This window comes from Ostrea edulis, chromosome 7 (genome assembly GCF_947568905.1).
Source record: "Ostrea edulis chromosome 7, xbOstEdul1.1, whole genome shotgun sequence".
NCBI classification, from domain to species: Eukaryota; Metazoa; Mollusca; class Bivalvia; order Ostreida; family Ostreidae; genus Ostrea; species Ostrea edulis.
The window spans coordinates 68,526,918-68,545,544 of NC_079170.1; the positions used below are offsets into that span (position 1 = coordinate 68,526,918).

The 18,627-nt window shown below is 38.4% G+C and overlaps 2 protein-coding genes and 1 long non-coding RNA gene across 7 annotated transcripts in view; 1 reads left to right on the plus strand and 2 right to left on the minus strand.

Moving 5' to 3' along the window:
• Positions 1-18,627, plus strand: part of LOC125653793 (histone deacetylase 11-like) — a 50,985-nt gene that overhangs the window by 13,881 nt on the left and 18,477 nt on the right. For all 4 annotated transcript variants that reach the window (XM_056145184.1, XM_048883403.2, XM_048883402.2 and 1 more), the window contains one exon: positions 16,863-16,979. In XM_056145184.1, the coding sequence (XP_056001159.1) occupies positions 16,863-16,979 (117 nt within the window). The remainder of the gene's footprint in view (positions 1-16,862; positions 16,980-18,627) is intronic.
• LOC125653789 (tripartite motif-containing protein 45-like) lies at positions 3,651-7,959 on the minus strand. Of its 2 annotated transcripts, none has more exons than XM_056145185.1 (2): positions 7,658-7,959; positions 3,651-5,597 (listed from the first exon to the last, which is right to left on the minus strand). In XM_056145185.1, the coding sequence occupies exon 2, from the start codon at positions 5,574-5,576 to the stop codon at positions 4,989-4,991; it is 588 nt and encodes a 195-aa protein (XP_056001160.1). In that variant the 5' UTR covers positions 5,577-5,597; positions 7,658-7,959; the 3' UTR covers positions 3,651-4,988. Both variants share the same exon structure in this region, with proteins under 2 accessions (XP_056001160.1, XP_056001161.1).
• Positions 13,248-15,525, minus strand: LOC130048456 (uncharacterized). The gene is made up of 2 exons (XR_008797247.1): positions 15,124-15,525; positions 13,248-14,610 (listed from the first exon to the last, which is right to left on the minus strand). It is a non-coding gene; the product is annotated as an uncharacterized LOC130048456 (long non-coding RNA).

The window sequence follows — 18,627 nt, forward strand, 5'->3', positions numbered from 1 at the left end:
ACATTTAAACATATATTATATTAACAGCATGTAGAACAGCACATTTAAACATATATTACATTAACAGCACATAGAACAGCACATTTAAACATACATTACATTAACAGCACATTTAAACATATATTACATTAACAGCACGTAAAACAGCACATTTAAACATATATTACATTAACAGCATGTAGAACAGCACATTTAAACATACATTAACAGCACGTAAAACACAATATTTTAAGTTACACTGCCAATGAAATTAATTACCTATCAATAAAATAAAAAATTACAAGTAAGTGTAAATCTTACCAGGACCTCAGTAATATAAAATGAAGATAATATTTCTCAACGTCTCTGTGAGTGACTGTGAATTAATTAGTACAACCTTAAGGTTGTACTTCAGTAATATCGCATGGGGTTAATGAAAGCGGCGGGAACTTGTCTTTTTATATGAGTGAGGTTAGTATGAATACAAGGTGAAGATGATGAACAGTGATCAATCTCATAACTCCTAAAAGCAATACAAAATAGATAGTTGGGCAAACACGGACCCCTGGACACACCAGAGGTGGGATATCAATTACTCGATTGTCATTATTTGAAAGGTCGACATACACCACATGACTAAACAAACTCACAATCTTTCATTCATACTACATGTATCTTACACCCTCGTAGTCGATTGGCTATGCGCGCCAATAGTATTTAAAAATAGCACTTGCTGCAACACACTTAATGATAACAACTGTGTCACTAACACAACAAAATGAACTCCCTCTGTGAAAACACTGCATTAATTCTCTTCTAATTCATGGATAAGATGAATGAAAAAGTATGCAGCAACTTTCCCTCTTCATTTAAAAGCTGTAAAGTTTTTTTTTACATGACGAAGATATTTCCCCATCAATTGCACCTATGGTCATTCATTATCTGCATAATTTTCTTGAAAGAAAAAAGGATTCAGTATTTTAATTTTTTCCCCGCAAAATGAATAAAATTCAACCTATTTTCCATTGTCGTTTGACAGCACTTTAGAAAAATTCTTAATTAGATAAAGCATTTAATATATAAATGTATGATAATACTAATGATAATTATACCCCCCGCAACAAGTTGTGGGGGGGGTATACTGGAATCGGGTTGTCCGTCTGTCCGTCCGTCCGTCTGTAGACGCAATGGTTTCCGGACTCTAAAGCGTTATCCTTTCCACCTACCGTCACCATATCATACATATGGACTACCCATGGGATGAAGATGTTCCCTATCGATTTTGGGGTCAAAAGGTCAAAGGTCAAGCGCACTGGACATCGAAGTAGCAATATGGTTTCCGGGCTCTAAAGCGTTATCCTTTCCACCTACCGTCACCATATCATACATATGGACTACCCATGGGATGAAGATGTTCCCTATCGATTTTGGGGTCAAAAGGTCAAAGGTCAAGCGCACTGGACATTGAAGTAGCAATATGGTTTCCGGGCTCTAAAGCGTTATCCTTTCCACCTACAGTCACCATATCATACATATGGACTACCCATGGGATGAAGATGTTCCCTATCGATTTTGGGGTCAAAAGGTCAAAGGTCAAGTGCACTGGACATCGAAGTAGCAATATGGTTTCCGGGCTCTAAAGTGTTATCCTTTCCACCTACAGTCACCATATCATACATATGGACTACCCATGGGATGAAGATGTTCCCTATCGATTTTGGGGTCAAAAGGTCAAAGGTCACACGCACTGGACATCGAAGTAGCAATATGGTTCGGTTTGTCATGCCATTTGTTTTTTACACTCAGAAAAGAGGTAGTTTATACCTATTACCAACACCCTTTGGGAGATTGGGGTAAGCGGGGGGTATTCTTAGTGAGCATTGCTCACAGTACCTCTTGTTGTGAATAGGGCAGAATATCAGGCCTAGAGACGGTACTGATAATCCCTGGGGGGGTTGGCTCACTGGAGCTTGATAAGGCTCTTGTGAGCGTTTCTGACCAAAGCTTGCCGTTGTTGTAAATTTTTCACATTTTCATCATCTTCTTCAGAACCATACGGCCAAATTCAACCAAACTTTGCATGAACCATCCTTGGGTGAGGGGGATTCAAGTTTGTTCAAATGAAGGGCAGTGCCCTTCTCCAAGGGGAAACAATAGCAAAATAGTGAAAATACATATACACAGACAAATTTTTAAAAATTCTTCTCCAGAACCAGCAGGCTAATTTCAATCAAATTTGGTACATCCTTGGGTAAAGGAGATTCAAGTTTATTCAATTGAAGGGTGATGCCCCGCTCAAAAGGGAGATATGAATTCACAAAAAGCAACAATAGGGTGGGGTCATTGAAAAATCTTCTCAAGAACCGCTAGTCCAGGCCTAGTGGTTTGACCTAAATTTTAAATCTCTAACCACTCTGATCTTTTGAATGGTGAGTGATGCATCTTTCATATTTCATGTATGCATTTCTTACGACAAGATCTTTTTATGAAACTGAAACCTTGACCTGTGATTTTGACCTACTTTTAAAAAAAAGTTAGTGTAGGAAATATCCTGAACTGTTTGAGATAGAGCTTTCCTCTTTTGTATATATATTCCTTATGATAAGATCTTGCATTTCATGGCATGATTTCTTTTTATCTTGTGACATTGTCTCATGGTTACTTTGTGACCCTATAGGGCTAGATTGGGGCTGCAATATGGGGTAGCCCAAGGGTCTCTTGTTGTCATATGTGGAAACATGGTGTCATGTGATAGTATGTACTAGTATCACAATTCGACAACTCATTATAAGAAAATACCGTTAATGACAATTCATTCATAGGATTACTCCTCTGAAGATGAATTAATTTACTTTGTCTTACTTCATAGTACAACTTACATGTATGAAGACCCCAAACTCGTCTAATTTACTAGCCTGATTGTTGACAAATTTTAATAATCTTTCTGATCAGATTAATTAGCCCAAAGGGCACAAGCTTTTTACAAAGCATTAGTCTAAATCCATAATTTACCGGGGGGGGGGGGGGGGGGGGGGGGGGGCAAAGTTCTTGAAGTGTATTAATTCAGTACATTATTTACAACTGCATCACATTCATGAGAAAAAAGCTTCATTGAGACAACATCAAAGGCAAAAACATTGGAAAATAACTATGGATATATTATGAGAAAGGGTCTTAAAATAGTTCCACTTTCCTAGGAAGTCATCAGATTTTGCAAAACTAATGATTCATTTAGATTTTTGTGTGATATATTACTATGAAATTTGTTGGAGTCTTTCCAATGGTTATTGTCAAAAATCTCTTTTAACATAAAATAATATATAAAAAGGCTTTAGAAGTTATATATATAAATAATCAATAAACATGTTTCAAAATATTGAATCCAAGGGCAATAACCCTATTTTCATTTTATTCTTATCAAGTTCATTAAGTGATAAATTTTTCAATTTTTTTTACAGAAAATTTGAATAGTTTTGAAAATAAACAGTTTCATGACATTGTTATGAATACTATATCGTTTTAACCAGTTTTTGTGAAATTTTAATAATGTTGTTGAAGGAAAATTTAAATTTTCTGACATTGGTATATGATTTTGTATGTATGCCTTGCATCTTATTAAATGTGATAATCTATAATTTATTAGTTTTAACTCTAATAAATTGAAATAAGTACACATTTTAAACTTTTATTAGATAACTATATGCGAGTATGGAGGTACCTGAAGGGTATGGTACATCTCAGAAAAAGGTGTGTTGCCTAAAACGAATTCAAGAGATGAATTCCTGATTTAAAATTTATATAGTCTAGCTGTCACACTTGTGTACATTTTTCATACAAAGATATAGCCCTCGTATATATCTCTGTTCACTTCAGACATTACATGTATATATCAAGAGCACTGTGTGAACTCTGTCATTATCTGATGTCTGTATGTGATATCATGTGTTTATTTCATGTACTGAATCACTTTCACTTCTCCTGAATCATACAACCCTACCCACAACCTCCCCTCACTGTCCACACTCAGTCCATTAGGATCATCTAGTCCACAATTGTCCACACATCTCAGGAACTGTCGGTTCTGATCCAGGATGTGTAGACAGGCATTGTCGATATCTGTCACAATGATCTGACTGATGGAGTCTGTTGCTATGTGTCTAGGATTAAATGACTCCTTCCTCCTGGCTGGTGTACCATCGTATCGGGATCGAACTCTTCCTGACTTGTTCACCACGACCACGGTGTCAGCATTACCATCAGAGGCACAGATGTCTCCATTGTTGTTCTCCACCACACACAGTGCATATTTCCCTCCTTTATAGATTGGTTCTCCATCTTCATCTCTCTCTATTTCCTGCTTCACTGTGTGTCCCTGATAACGGACAATTTTATATTGGCTATCATCAGTAGTATACATACTGATCAGTATGTCCCCTGACTTAGAACAGCATAGTGTGTCTGGTTTCCAGCCCTGTGGTGTGGTTATCAGTGTCTCTGTTCTCCCGTGTCTGAGAATGTTCACAGTTCTATTGTTAATATCACTGTATACCAGTTCTCCCTGTCTGGTCACTGCGATGTCAGTAGGCAAGGTTTTAGATGTGGTGGTGACAGTGTCCCGTACAGACCCGTGTATGTCAACACGTCTTATGATTTTATCTTCACCACTAACCCAGGCTTCATCCACTCCCACACAGGTAATATTGTATAGAGGACTAAGTCCAGTAGGAATGGTTGTAATTGATTTGGCTTGCTCTAACAGCTTTTGTAAAGATAAATAGGAGACTTCCTCTGTCAGACTGGACAGTGTTGTCTGTGTCAGGCTTGCCTTGTATTCTCCTAATTCCAGACTGAGTTCTCTCCCTTGGACTGTGTTGGTTTTGAGTGATGGCAGTTTGACATCAATATCAGTAGGTATGTTTCTGTATTCCTGGAGTTTGGATTTGTAGTTATAGTGACTGCAGACACATTGTTTGACTTCAGAATTTCTTTGTTTTGTTGAACTGTTTGGGTCATGTCTGGAATTTGATTTTGGATTGGTGGGAGTTTAGAACAGCCAGGAGATTCTCTTTTATGGACTTCATCAAAGAACCGAGCTTATTGAAAATGGTGTCTACTTCTTGGTGCCAGAATTTTCTGTGCTTTTCTTTTTCTTTGTCGAGTTCATCAAATTCACCTTTTATAATGGATATTTTGTTTTCTGTTTTTTCATTTTTCTTCTTGTATTGTGGAATAATGGTAGATTCAATTTCTTTGGTATCCTTTTCAAGTTTCTTTTTCTTGTCATGGAAAATATCAGACATATCTCTATATTTGTGTCCATTATGGGGACCAAGTATGCATTTCAGGCAAACTGGAACATCACATTGCTGGCAGTGGGCCTCACATCTCTGGTTGGAATGAAATTCACACTCGGGGAAAGCCACCTTTCTGTCTTTGAAAGGAACGATGTCATGTGGTTGGTACTTGAGCTTGTCCACATGTTTATTAACACACTCCACACACAAACTGACTTGACAACTGTTACAGAACTGCTGGGTAGGCTTGACACAAAGGTCACAGGTGATGACCTCCTGTGCCCAGGTGGCAGATGTGGCCATTGTCGGTGTTTGAAACTGGATCTATAAATTAATAGATCATGAAAATAATTAAACACAATCACTACATTTAATGATAAAGATTGGTTGGTGAATTTAAAAAAAATGACTGTGATTGAAAAACTGAGTAGATTTTTATTGTTTTATCTATGTGGAGGCAATAAACCTAAATATCTAAAAATACTAAGATTTATTTGTATTGCGATTAGACATTCTTCAACCCCTTCTCCTTGTATTGGTATACACATTATATTGTATATTAATTAGATGTCTCACACTGATTGTAATTATATGGAATACTTTTCTGACCAGTGACATGAAATGATATGACGATTTTTGCTTGATGTCTCTTTGGAGGAGTAAATATTTTACATGTGGCTGATTTTGAAAAATTGCATGTTCTTTGCTGAGGTTAACTGCACAATCAATACCTTGTCAATGATACTCCATTCCTATGAAAATATGAATATGGCCTCAAACAACCCCCAAGTGAATAATATGGCTTAAGGTGTAAAATGGGGTTGGAGAATAATATGGCTTCTGTTTAAAAAAGTATAGGGCATGAGGAGAAATAAGCCCTCAGGTGAAAAATATGGTCAAGTTGAAAAAATAGGACTTCAGATTAAAAACACATTCCCATGTAAAAAAAAAAAAAAAAACAATATGAAGAAACGAGGTGAAAAATACCCATGGAAAAATGAAAGGTGAAGTTACGAACAGTGATCAATCTAATAATTCTTATAAAGAATACAAAATTAAGAGCAGGGCTAATTAACATTCAGACCCCTGGAGCTTTCGGTGTCCTCTTGTATATATTGAGTGTTTATGTCACTGCATTGTACCTCTACGTAGGCATGCATGACCCAACAGTTTGTTACTAAATATAGTACATGTATCTTTACTCATTACTACATGAAAGGCGAAGATAACGGACAGTGATCAATCTCATAACTCCTACAAGCAATACAAAATAGATAGTTGGGCAAATACAAACCCCTAACTCACCAGAGGTGTGATCAGGTGTCTAGGATGACTAAGCATCCCCTGTCGACCGGTCACACCCGCCGTGAGCCCTATAAGATGACAAAGATTGACTTCCTGATGCGATGTATCTCCTGATTTATTATAATGAATACTCTGGTGCAGGATTATTTCCAGTAGCTATAGCCCTGGAGGTACAAACTTTGAGAATGATTTTAGATGACACCTGAGGGGTGCACACAACACAGACTGTTTAAGTGTTAGATGACAGCTGAGGGGTGCACACAACACTGACTGTTTAAGTGTTAGAAGACAGCTGAGGGGTGAGACAACACTGACTGTTTAAGTGTTAGAAGACAGCTGAGGGGTGAGACAACACTGACTGTTTAAGTGTTAGATGACAGCTGAGGGGTGTAGACAACACTGGCTGTTTAAGTGTTAGATGACAGCTGAGGGGTGAGACAACACCGACTGTTTAAGTGTTAGAAGACAGCTGAGGGGTGTAGACAACATTGGCTGTTTAAGTGTTAGATGACAGCTGAGGGGTGCACACAACACCGACTGTTTAAGTGTTAGATGACAGCTGAGGGGTGAGACAACACCGGCTGTTTAAGTGTTAGAAGACAGCTGAGGGATGAGACAACACTGACTGTTTAAGTGTTAGATGACAGCTGAGGGGTGTAGACAACACTGGCTGTTTAAGTGTTAGAAGACAGCTGAGGGGTGAGACAACACTGACTGTTTAAATGTTAGATGACAGCTGAGGGGTGTAGACAACACTGGCTGTTTAAGTGTTAGATGACAGCTGAGGGGTGAGACAACACCTACTGTTTAAGTGTTAGATGACAGCTGAGGGGTGAGACAACACCGACTGTTTAAGTGTTAGATGACAGCTGAGGGGTGAAACAACACTGACTGTTTAAGTGCTAGATGACAGCTGAGGGGTGAGACAACACTGGCTGTTTAAGTGTTAGATGACAACTGAGGGGTGAGACAACACTGACTGTTTAAGTGTTAGATGACAGCTGAGGGGTGAGACAACACTGACTGTTTAAGTGTTTGAATGAAATAGATTACTACACTATTGGGGATGTACTACGTACCTCTCACTTTGGATTCTGGTATCTACTTCGTATGAAGAAATCCATGGCACCCGCCCCGATATTCTCACGAGGTTGGGAAGTACTTTCGGTTTGATTAATTCTACTTCCTGCTTGATTTAAATTTCCTGGCAGATTACCAAAGTCTGGGGCCCTGTATTGTACTGAGTTGGTTGATTTCAATTTACCTGGCTGATTACCAGGCAAAGTCTGGGGCCCTGTGTTGTACTGTGTTGGTTGATTTCAATTTACCTGGCTGATTACCAAAGTCTGGGGCCCTGTGTTGTACTGTGTTGATTGATTTAAATTTCCTGGCAGATTACCAAAGTCTGGGGCCCTGTATTGTACTGTGTTGGTTGATTTCAATTTACCTGGCTGATTACCAAAGTCTGGGGCCCTGTGTTGTACTGTGTATTTATCTTTAGTGTTCAGTGCTGAAAAGTTTAATGTCCTCTATCTTGATCAGATAAATGGAGTTATAGTTGTCAGATTCAGTTTGTATAGGCACCAGTAATAGTATTAAGTTTTGACAATCCATTACTGACAAATGTATGTTTTTATATTCATACATATTTAGATCTTAGATCCACCCCTTTATTTACACCACTACACAAAGGTGCACTTACAATTTATTAGGTCACCTGAATCATTCAGGTGACCTATTGCTATCTCTTTTTGTCCGTCATCATTCGTCGTGCGTTAACATTTGAACATTTTCAGCTTCTTCTCTGAAACCCGAGAACCAATTTCAACCAATTTTGGCATATAGCATCTGTGGGTAAAGGGGAACAAAAATTGTGAAATTTGTGGTCCCTGCCCCCCTGTGGCCTGAGGGATGGGGCAAAAACCATCAAAATGAGTGTAATTTTAAAAAATCTTCTTCTTTACTCCTGGACATCAAGAAGCCAAACTGTGGGCATAATTATAATGAGCGTTGAGCCCTCTACAGAAATTGTGAAATTCATGGCCCCTGGGGCAGGGGTTCTTGTGTTGGGTGGGGCTCTATTGGTCATATAGTGAAAATGTAGAAATTCTTTGAAAATCTTCTTCTCTGTCTCTGGGTATTAAGTAGACAAACTAATAGCATGGTAATGATGAGCAAGGATGCCTCTTTAAAAATTGTGAAATTCATGGCCCCTGAATCAGGGGTTCTGGTGTGTTAGGGTGGGGCTCTATTGGTCATATAGTGAAAATGTAGAAATTCTTTGAAAATCTTCTTCTCTGTCTCTGGGTATTAAGTAGACAAACTAATAGCATGGTAATGATGAACAAGGATGCCTCTTTAAAAATTGTGAAATTCATGGCCCCTGGATCAGGGGTTCTGGTGCTAGGGTGGGGCTCTATAAGTCATATAGTGAAAATGCATTATTTCTTTGAAAATCTTCTTCTCTGTCCTTGGGTATTAAGTAGACAAACCAATAGCATGGTTATGATGAGCAAGGATGCCTCTTTCAAAATTGTGAAATTCATGGCCCCTGGGTCAGGGGTTCTGGTATTAGGGTGGGGCCCTATTGATCATATAGTGAAAATGCATTTTATTTCTTTGAAAATCTTCTCCTCAGCTGCTGGGTATTAAGTAGACAAACTAATAGTATGATAATGATGATCAAGGATGCTTCTTTCAAAACTGAAATTTATGGCCCCTGGGTCATGGGTTCTGGTGCACCCTTTGCTTGACAGACATGAAATTATTATGTATATTGGTTTTATCTAAGGAGTAAATAACCCTTTTCTTTATGATGTCTCAGACCTAGGTTTTTTAAAAAGGATTATTGATTGAACATAAAAATGACACATGTACTTCATGACCACATAGCTATTCAATGTTTCTTCCATCCAAAAGTAAAATTCTTATATTTAAACACAAACCTAATTCAAACATTGGAAGGTTGTTACATGATACTCGGGTGACCTATAAGGCCCCTGGGCCTCTTGTATACTTTGGGGGCTTTGGTCGTGGATCTGAGTGTGGTCATTTTGTATGAAGGGTTTTTATTGGTCAGTGATTGTCAAGTTGCATTTGGTTGGTTTTCTCAGTTAAGTTTTACCGCCAGTTTTGAGCAGTATTAATATAATTCAGAAGCTTAGGGTAGACATTTGAATTGACTTGATTTTTAGAAAGAGTTTAATACTGACAGCAGACTGCAAAATCCTTGATTTCTGCGTCAATCCTGAAATATTGTCCAAGCTGTAAATTTTCTGAGGGAAGCTTCTTCCCATAGAAAGGGCTATCTTTCGAGATATATTGCATGTCTATTCCATCACAGTGACTGTGTCCAAATAAATATATTGAGTCCTGAACCCTACAGGCGTTTTGTCAGTCATTTTTGTTGGGAGAAACCCTGTTACATTAACAACTGGTATATTTTATTATGAGTGATTATGTAATGAATACATTGTAGAAATATTTAGATTCATTAAACACAATGTAAGTTAGGTAGATAACAAGCATGCAGATCATCTATTGAAGTAGCTCAACACGGCAGAATTTCCCTCAGATTGTACCCACATATCAATAACTGAACCTAGCTGTAATCTAGATGAAATTTCCACCAAACAAATTCATGCAAATTAGGCCTCTGTAGAAAGAGTGTCATAAACCTTCAAAATGGCAGCTATCTGAGGCACGTTGCTGATTTGTAGAGACAAGTTCAGGTCACACAATGCAGAATCTGGGGTTCTCTGAGAGATTTTTTTTTTAAACAGTATTTTATTATGAATAACACAATAAGAATTAGGCAGCGCCTATATATTAAGCCTTCTCCTTCTGAGAGATTTCTGCTGTGTTGTGATTGTAAGACGTGGAGTAAAACACACTGTGTTGTGCATTATAGCTATTTTGTTTTGAATTTTTTTGTTCTCCATGAATGTTAGATATTGTCAATTGCACGCGTTTAGTCCATGTCAAAGTCTCAATCCCAAGGGTGTTGAAATCTGAGATAGCCAGATTCGTCAAAAGCTGCCTGTTGTAACGTCAATGTTCGTCTTGGAAATCTCATGTTCAGAGAGCTTTCTGGATGAAGTTGATTGTCAGCATGATACACGTATATCAAATATATCACCAGCATAAGATATCAAATGTTATGACAGCATAGGGTACCAATTTTGCTGGGATCACAATTAAACAGAAGAATCTGAATGGTGGCTAAATAACACATTGCACATATACACAGAGATACTAACCCTGCATGTCTGTGTCCTATTGCATATCAATGATATCATTATATCATGGTTTTTATGTGTGTCTATGATATGATGCATAGTCCTGTTCCATATCAATGATATCATTATATCATGGTTTTTATGTGTGTCTATGATATGATGTAGTCCTATTGCATATCAATGATATCATTATATCATAGTTTTTATGTGTGTCTATGATATGATGTATAGTCCTGCTGCATATCAATGATATCATTATATCATAGTTTTTATGTGTGTCTATGATATGATGTATAGTTCTGCTGCATATCAATGATATCATTATATCATGGTTTTTATGTGTGTCTATGATATGATGTATAGTTCTGCTGCATATCAATGATATCATTATATCATAGTTTTTATGTGTGTCTATGATATGATGTATAGTCCTGTTGCATATCAATGATGATGATATAATTATATATATATATTGTATGTCTATGATATCATGATATAATTGTATTGTGTGTCCATGATATCATGATATAATTGAGAGAAATGGGTTAGGAGAGGGAGAAGGGGTTAGGAGAGGTGTGAGGATTGAGAATAGTGGGGAGTATCTAAGGGGAGGTGGAATTAAAGATACAAGGAAGGGATTAATACAATTAGAAGAAATGGAAGAGGGTTAGGGGAGGTGGAAGAGGGTTAGAGGAGGTGGAGGAGGGTTAGGGGAGGTTGAAGATGATTAGGGGAGGTGGAGGGGAGTTAGGGGAGGTGGAAGAGGATTAGGGGAGGTGGAGGAATGTTAGGGGAGGTGGAACAGGATATGGGGAGGTGGTTAACGGAGGTGGAAGAGGGTTAGTGGAGATGGAAGAGGATTAGGGGAGGTGGAATAGGGTTAGGGGAGGTGGAAGAGGGAGAGTTACAAGGGAACTAAAAGAGTGGCAAGGAATCGAGTTAGGAGAGTGACAAGGGGTCGAGTTAGGAGAGTGACAAGGGGTCGAGTTAGGAGAGTGACAAGGGGTCGAGTTAGGAGATTGACATGGGATCGAGTTAGGAGAGTGACAAGGGATCGAGTTAGGAGAGTGACAAGGAATCGAGTTAGGGGAGGTGGAAGAGGATTAGGGGAGGTGAATGAGGGTTAGGGGAGGTGAATGAGGGTTAGGGGAGGTGGAAGAGGATTAGGGGGAGGTGGAGGAGGGTTAGGGGAAGTGAAAGAGGGTATGGGGAGGTAGGGGAGGGAGGTGGAAGAGGTTAGGGGAGGTGGTTTGGGGAGGTGGAAGAGGGTTAGGGGAGGTGGAACAGGATTAGGGGAGGTGGAACAGGATATGGGGAGGTAGAAGAGGGTATGGGGAGGTGGAAGAGGGTTAGGGGAGGTGGAACAGGATATGGGGAGGTGAAACAGGATTAGGGGAGGTGGAAGAGGGTTATGGGGAGGTGGAAGAGGGATAGGGGAGGTGGAACAGGATATGGAAAGGTGGAACAGGATTAGGGGAGGTGGAAGAGGATGAGGGGAGGTGGAAAAGGGTTAGGGGAGGTGGAACAGGATTAGGGGAGGTGGTTAGCGGAGGTGGAAGAGGGTTAGAGGAGGTGGAAGAGGATTAGGAGAGGTAGAATAGGGTTATGGGGAGGTGGAAGAGGGTTATGGGAGGTGGAAGAGGGATAGGGGAGGTGGAACAGGATATGGGAAGGTGGAACAGGATTAGGGGAGGTGGAAGAGGGTTAGGGGAGGTGGAACAGGATTAGGGGAGGTGGTTAGCGGAGGTGGAAGAGGGTTAGAGGAGGTGGAAGAGGATTAGGGGAGGTGGAATAGGGTTATGGGGAGGTGGAAGAGGGTTAGGGGAGGTGGAACAGGATATGGGGAGGTGAAACAGTATTAGGGGAGGTGGAAGAGGGTTATGGGGAGGTGGAAGAGGGATAGGGGAGGTGGAACAGGATATGGGAAGGTGGAACAGGATTAGGGGAGGTGGAAGAGGATGAGGGGAGGTGGAAGAGGGTTAGGGGAGGTGGAAGAGGGTTAGCAGAGGTGGAAGAGGGTTAGAGGAGGTGGAAGAGGATTAGGGGAGGTGGAAGAGGGTTATGGGGAGGTGGAAGAGGGTTATGGGAGGTGGAAGAGGGAGAGTTACAAGGGAACTAAAAGAGTGACAAGGGATCGAGTTAGGAGAGTGACAAGGGATCGAGTTAGGAGAGTGACAAGGGATCGAGTTAGGAGAGTAACATGGGATCGAGTTAGGAGAGTGACAAGGGATCGAGTTGGGAAAGTGACAAGGGATCGAGTTAGGAGAGTGACAAGGGATGGAGTTAGGAGAGTGACAAGGGATCGAGTTAGGAGAGTGACATGGGATCTAGGGGGAGGAAGAATGGGAGTAGACAAACAAGTAAGTATAAAAGAGGAAGTCTCGAGGGAGAGGGAAAAGGCATGGTAGGAGGTGAACACTGCAGACAGTTTAGTTTCATATAAATTTGATAAAATGGTCAATATTTGGATATTTTAGAGGTTTGATTGCATGACATATCATTTATATAGAATGAAGAATAAATGGCATGATAGAGATATAGAGTAGAAATACAGCTAGTACATAGAATGACAAATTATTTGTAGAGAATGAAGAATAAATAGCATGACTGAGATATAGGGTAGAACACAGTACATAGACTGTATGAAGCAATGGTTTCATCATTTCTAGCATTCAGTCTGAATACTGTGTGAAATTCTAGCATTGTTGTTACAGGGTCTGAATACTGTGTGCCTTTGGGATATTTTGGCCTTGTGTTATTTTCATCCATAATCTCAATTGATTAATTAACTTCATATTTCTTCTCCATTTTAATTCCACCACAAAGTTGTTTCATTCAATTTAAAGTCGTCCAGTTTGGATTAATGTTGACTTTGGGTGTAAAGGACAGAATCCTAGGCGTAATTTCTCTGTAAATACAGTATTTCTGTGTTTTTGATGTTAAAGGGAAAGACAATTGCCCTAATCACATTGTTGTTTTTTATGAATAAAGTATCACTTACTGATATCGTAAATTACAGTCAGAGTCTAAAAATTTAACAAGAAAAATCCTTGCTTAACAATTAAATCAATATTATCTATCAAGACATGCATTTTAAGTTACCCGCCGCCAAGAGAGCAGCCATTGATGTTTAATTGAGACTGCTGAGACACCGTCTGTTCCGGTTTATTTCTAACATCAGTAACACTGTAAACATGACAAGTAACGAACAGTTAAGTTTTGAGCCGTATAGATTTGAGCCCGTTCTTTGGCAAGAAGAATTTGAGAAAAGACGTTCAATCGAGTCGCAGACCTGAATGCAGGCAGATTGGTAAACGTTTCTTCATACAAATGTTTTGAACCTCAAATTGTCATTAGGCAAATGATGGATCCACAGTTTACACAGTCTTTTCTTTCTTTTCTTTTCAGATGACTTTTGATTGGGTCTGGAATTTCTCGAGAGAAAAACTTTTTTCATATTTCCCCTTTGCATAATTAGTGTAATTAACTGCTTGACAGAAAGGCATCAACCTATCTATTTGTAGGATCTACCACATACACATTTTTGATGATCTTAAAAACCGGAACGGACGGTGTGAGGTCAAAATTATTGATTTTAGTGGTCTTGAATACAAGAGAGTTACTTATTAAACTGGCAGCCTCTATAGATGGCGGGAATTTCGATTTTTAACAGTTTCAAATTAGTACTGACGCTTATCAAGGCCGTATATCAACAGAATAGTATGACAAATTTTTATCATATAATTGATCCTATCATTTAATTATCATGTAAAAATCTTTGGGGTTGCCTTTCCCTTTAATTAGTGATGGGCAATCGGACCAAAAACCATAATCGATTATCGGCAATAATCGGACACAAGTAATCGATTAATAATCGATTATAATCGGAATTGGCATTTAAGTGTTTTCCCCTTAAATTAGATGTAACAGAATCATTAAATGTATGGAAACAACATTTGAATTCTTTTTTGTTTCATTTGTTCACAGGTAAATAAATCAGGATTCAAATATATCAAGTGATGGAATTTATCTATAATCTCAATGTATCAAAGATATCAGTGATAGAATCCTTTATTTGATTGTTGAATGTCATTGTTGTTACCGTCCTTCATATCTCCCGCCATTTTGTTTGCTTATTTTTGATCGGGTTTGACATACAGAAAATAAAATTTGAACAAAGTTGAAGTGATTTCAGGATTTTGTTTGGTCAACGATGTCGGCGACTTTTATTTTGTAATCGATTAGTAGCATCGTAGGTCTCTGAACGACCGACAATCGATCATCGGCGACAATCGTTTCATCACTACCTTTAATGTAGTGATAGATAGACTATGAAGATGTTTATATTTACATTTGTACAGCAATGCAGTAACTCTCTATTGTGCATGATGTTTCAAAGTTATAGCTGATATGATTGAGAGAAGTAAATCTTTATGTAAATCTTTATTTCAGTCAAATATAATACACTAAATCTGTGAACATATCACATTAAAAGTAACGTAAACGGTGCTGTAAATTCTTTATTTTATAATTACAGTGCTGTAAATTGTATACGTCAATTGAATTACGCAAGAAGTGAGCAATGCTAAGATGGGGTGGGGGCTTCAACCGACAAAACTGAACCCATTTAATTAGGAAATGGAGTGTTGCTTAGTAACATTGAACATATCATACTTTCTATATCGATGTTTTGCACTTATTCACCTCCACCGTCACATCATACTTTTACAGTACACTCCCCCCCCCCCCCCCCCCCCAAGCCACAGTGACTGTTTTATTGCCTTATCAGTAATATGATGGATATTTAATTAGCACCAGCCAGGCACTTTAGTATGATAAGCTAAAGTAAACTTTTTATTGAGTTAATCATTGAAAATTAAGTATAAGGATTATCTAAACTTAAAATTGATTTGAATTCAATTTTTTTCCATAGTAGAAAATTACAGAAATTGTATATGTACATAATGTAGGTTATATATATGTATATATATATTTGTATTGAACACTTTTTATTGAGTATTTTATTATAAGTTATATAAGTTATAAAAATTACAGGAGGATTGATTAATAAGATGAAAATGAAAGGTTCAACACAAAACAATAGCTGTGAATCTCACACATTCTAAGTATATCACACATTCTATCACACATTCTAAGTATATCACACATTCTAGTATATCACACATTCTAGTATATCACACATTCTAAGTATATCACACATTCTAGTATATCACACATTCTAAGTATATCACACATTCTAATTATATCACATTCTAAGTATATCACACATTCTAAGTATATCACACATTCTAAGTATATCACACATTCTAGTATATCACACATTCTAAGTATATCACACATTCTAATATATCACACATTCTAAGTATATCACACATTTAAGTATATCACACATTCAAGTATATCACACACTCTAAGTATATCACATTCTAAGTATATCACACATTCAATTATATCACACATTCTAAGTATATCACACATTCTAGTATATCACACATTCTAAATATATCACACATTCTAAGTATATGATCATGAAGAGTTGGTGTTTTTCTCCCATTTTTGCAGAACTAAAACATTTGAATTTGGTTTATTGTCTTCAATCTTGTGACTTTTCATAAATTTGTACCAACATTTATTACCTTAAAGATTGAATGAGTGATAATGAGGTAGTCCTCATATTAATTAATAAGGAGACTAATGAGATTGAATGAGTGATAATGAGGTAGTCCTCATGTTAATTAAGAAGGAGACTAATGAGATTGAATGAGTGATAATGAGGTTACAGTCTTCATGTTAATTAAGAAGGAGACTAATGAGATTGAATGAGTGATAATGAGGTAGTCCTTATGTTAATTCAAAAGGAGACTAATGAGATTGAATGAGTGATAATGAGGTTACAGTCTTCATGTTAATTCAGAAGGAGACTTATGAGATTGAATGAGTGATAATGAGGTAGTCCACATGTTAATTAAGAAGGAGACTAATGAGATTCTCTTTCCTCTGTTGCTTATCTATTTTTTGTTTGTAGTGGAGCTTCAATGTTGCTCAGATTACAGAGGTCCCGCCCGTCGCGTTCCTACCGAATTTCATCGTCCAGAGGAAGGTGCTACGTCCATTCAGGTTCCAGACAGGGGGCACAATTCTGGTAAGTCTTCATCAATATCAGGTCTCCCTCTTATCTACACTGTAACATCTCATCATTAGATTCAGTACTCCCTCTTCTTATCTACACTGTAAATTCTCATCATTAGATTCAGGACTTCCTCTTATCTTCACTGTAACATCTCATCATTAGATTAAGGACTCCCTCTTATCTTTACTGTAACATCTCATCATTAGATTCAGGACTCCCTCTTCTTATCTTCACTGTAACATCTCATCATTAGATTCAGGTCTCCCTCTTCTTATCTACACTGTAACATCTCATCATTAGATTCAGGTCTTCTCATCATTAGATTCAGGACTCCCTCTTCTTATCTTCATTGTAACATCTCATCATTAGATTCAGGTTTCCCTCTTCTTATCTTCACTGTAACATCTCATCATTAGATTCAGATCTCCCTCTTCTTATCTTCATTGTAACATCTCATCATTAGATTCAGGTCTCCCTCTTCTTATCTTCACTGTAACATCTCATCATTAGATTCAGGTCTCCCTCTTCTTATCTTCACTGTAACATCTCACCATTAGATTCAGGTCTCCCTCTTCTTATCTTCACTGTAACATCTCATCATTAGATTCAGGTCTCCCTCTTATCTTCACTGTAACATCTCATCATTAGATTCAGGACTCCCTCTTTTTATCTTCATTGTAACATCTCATCATTAGATTCAGGACTCCCTCTTCTTATCTTCACTGTAACATCTCACCATTAGATTCAGGTCTCCCTCTTCTTATCTTCACTGTAACATCTCATCATTATACCCCCCGCAACAAGTTGTGGGGGGGGTATACTGGAATCGGGTTGTCCGTCCGTCCGTCCGTCCGTCTGTAGACGCAATGGTTTCCGGACTCTAAAGCATTATCCTTTCCACCTACCATCACCATATCATACATATGGACTACCCATGGGATGAAGATGTTCCCTATTGATTTTGGGGTCAAAAGGTCAAAGGTCAAGCGCACTGGACTTCGAAGTAGCAATATGGTTTCCGGGCTCTAAAGCATTATCCTTTCCACATGCAGTCACCATATCATACATATGGACTACCCATGGGATGAAGATGTTCCCTATCGATTTTGGGGTCAAAAGGTCAAAGGTCATGCGCAGTGGACATCGAAGTAGCAATATGGTTTCCGGGCTCTAAAGCGTTATCCTTTCCACCTACAGTCACCATATCATACATATGGACTACCCATGGGATGAAGATGTTCCCTATCGATTTTGGGGTCAAAAGGTCAAAGGTCCCGCGCACTGGACATCGAAGTAGCAATATGGTTCGGTTTGTCATGCCATTTGTTTTTTACACTCAGAAAAGAGGTAGTTTATACCTATTACCAACACCCTTTGGGAGATTGGGGTAAGCGGGGGGTATTCTTAGTGAGCATTGCTCACAGTACCTCTTGTTAGATTCAGGTCTCCCTCTTATCTTCACTGTAACATCTCATCATTAGATTCAGGACTCCCTCTTTTTATCTTCATTGTAACATCTCATCATTAGATTCAGGACTCCCTCTTCTTATCTTCACTGTAACATCTCATCATTAGATTCAGGACTCCCTCTTATCTTCACTGTAACATCTCATCATTAGATTCAGGTCTCCCTCTTATCTACACTGTAACATCTCATCAT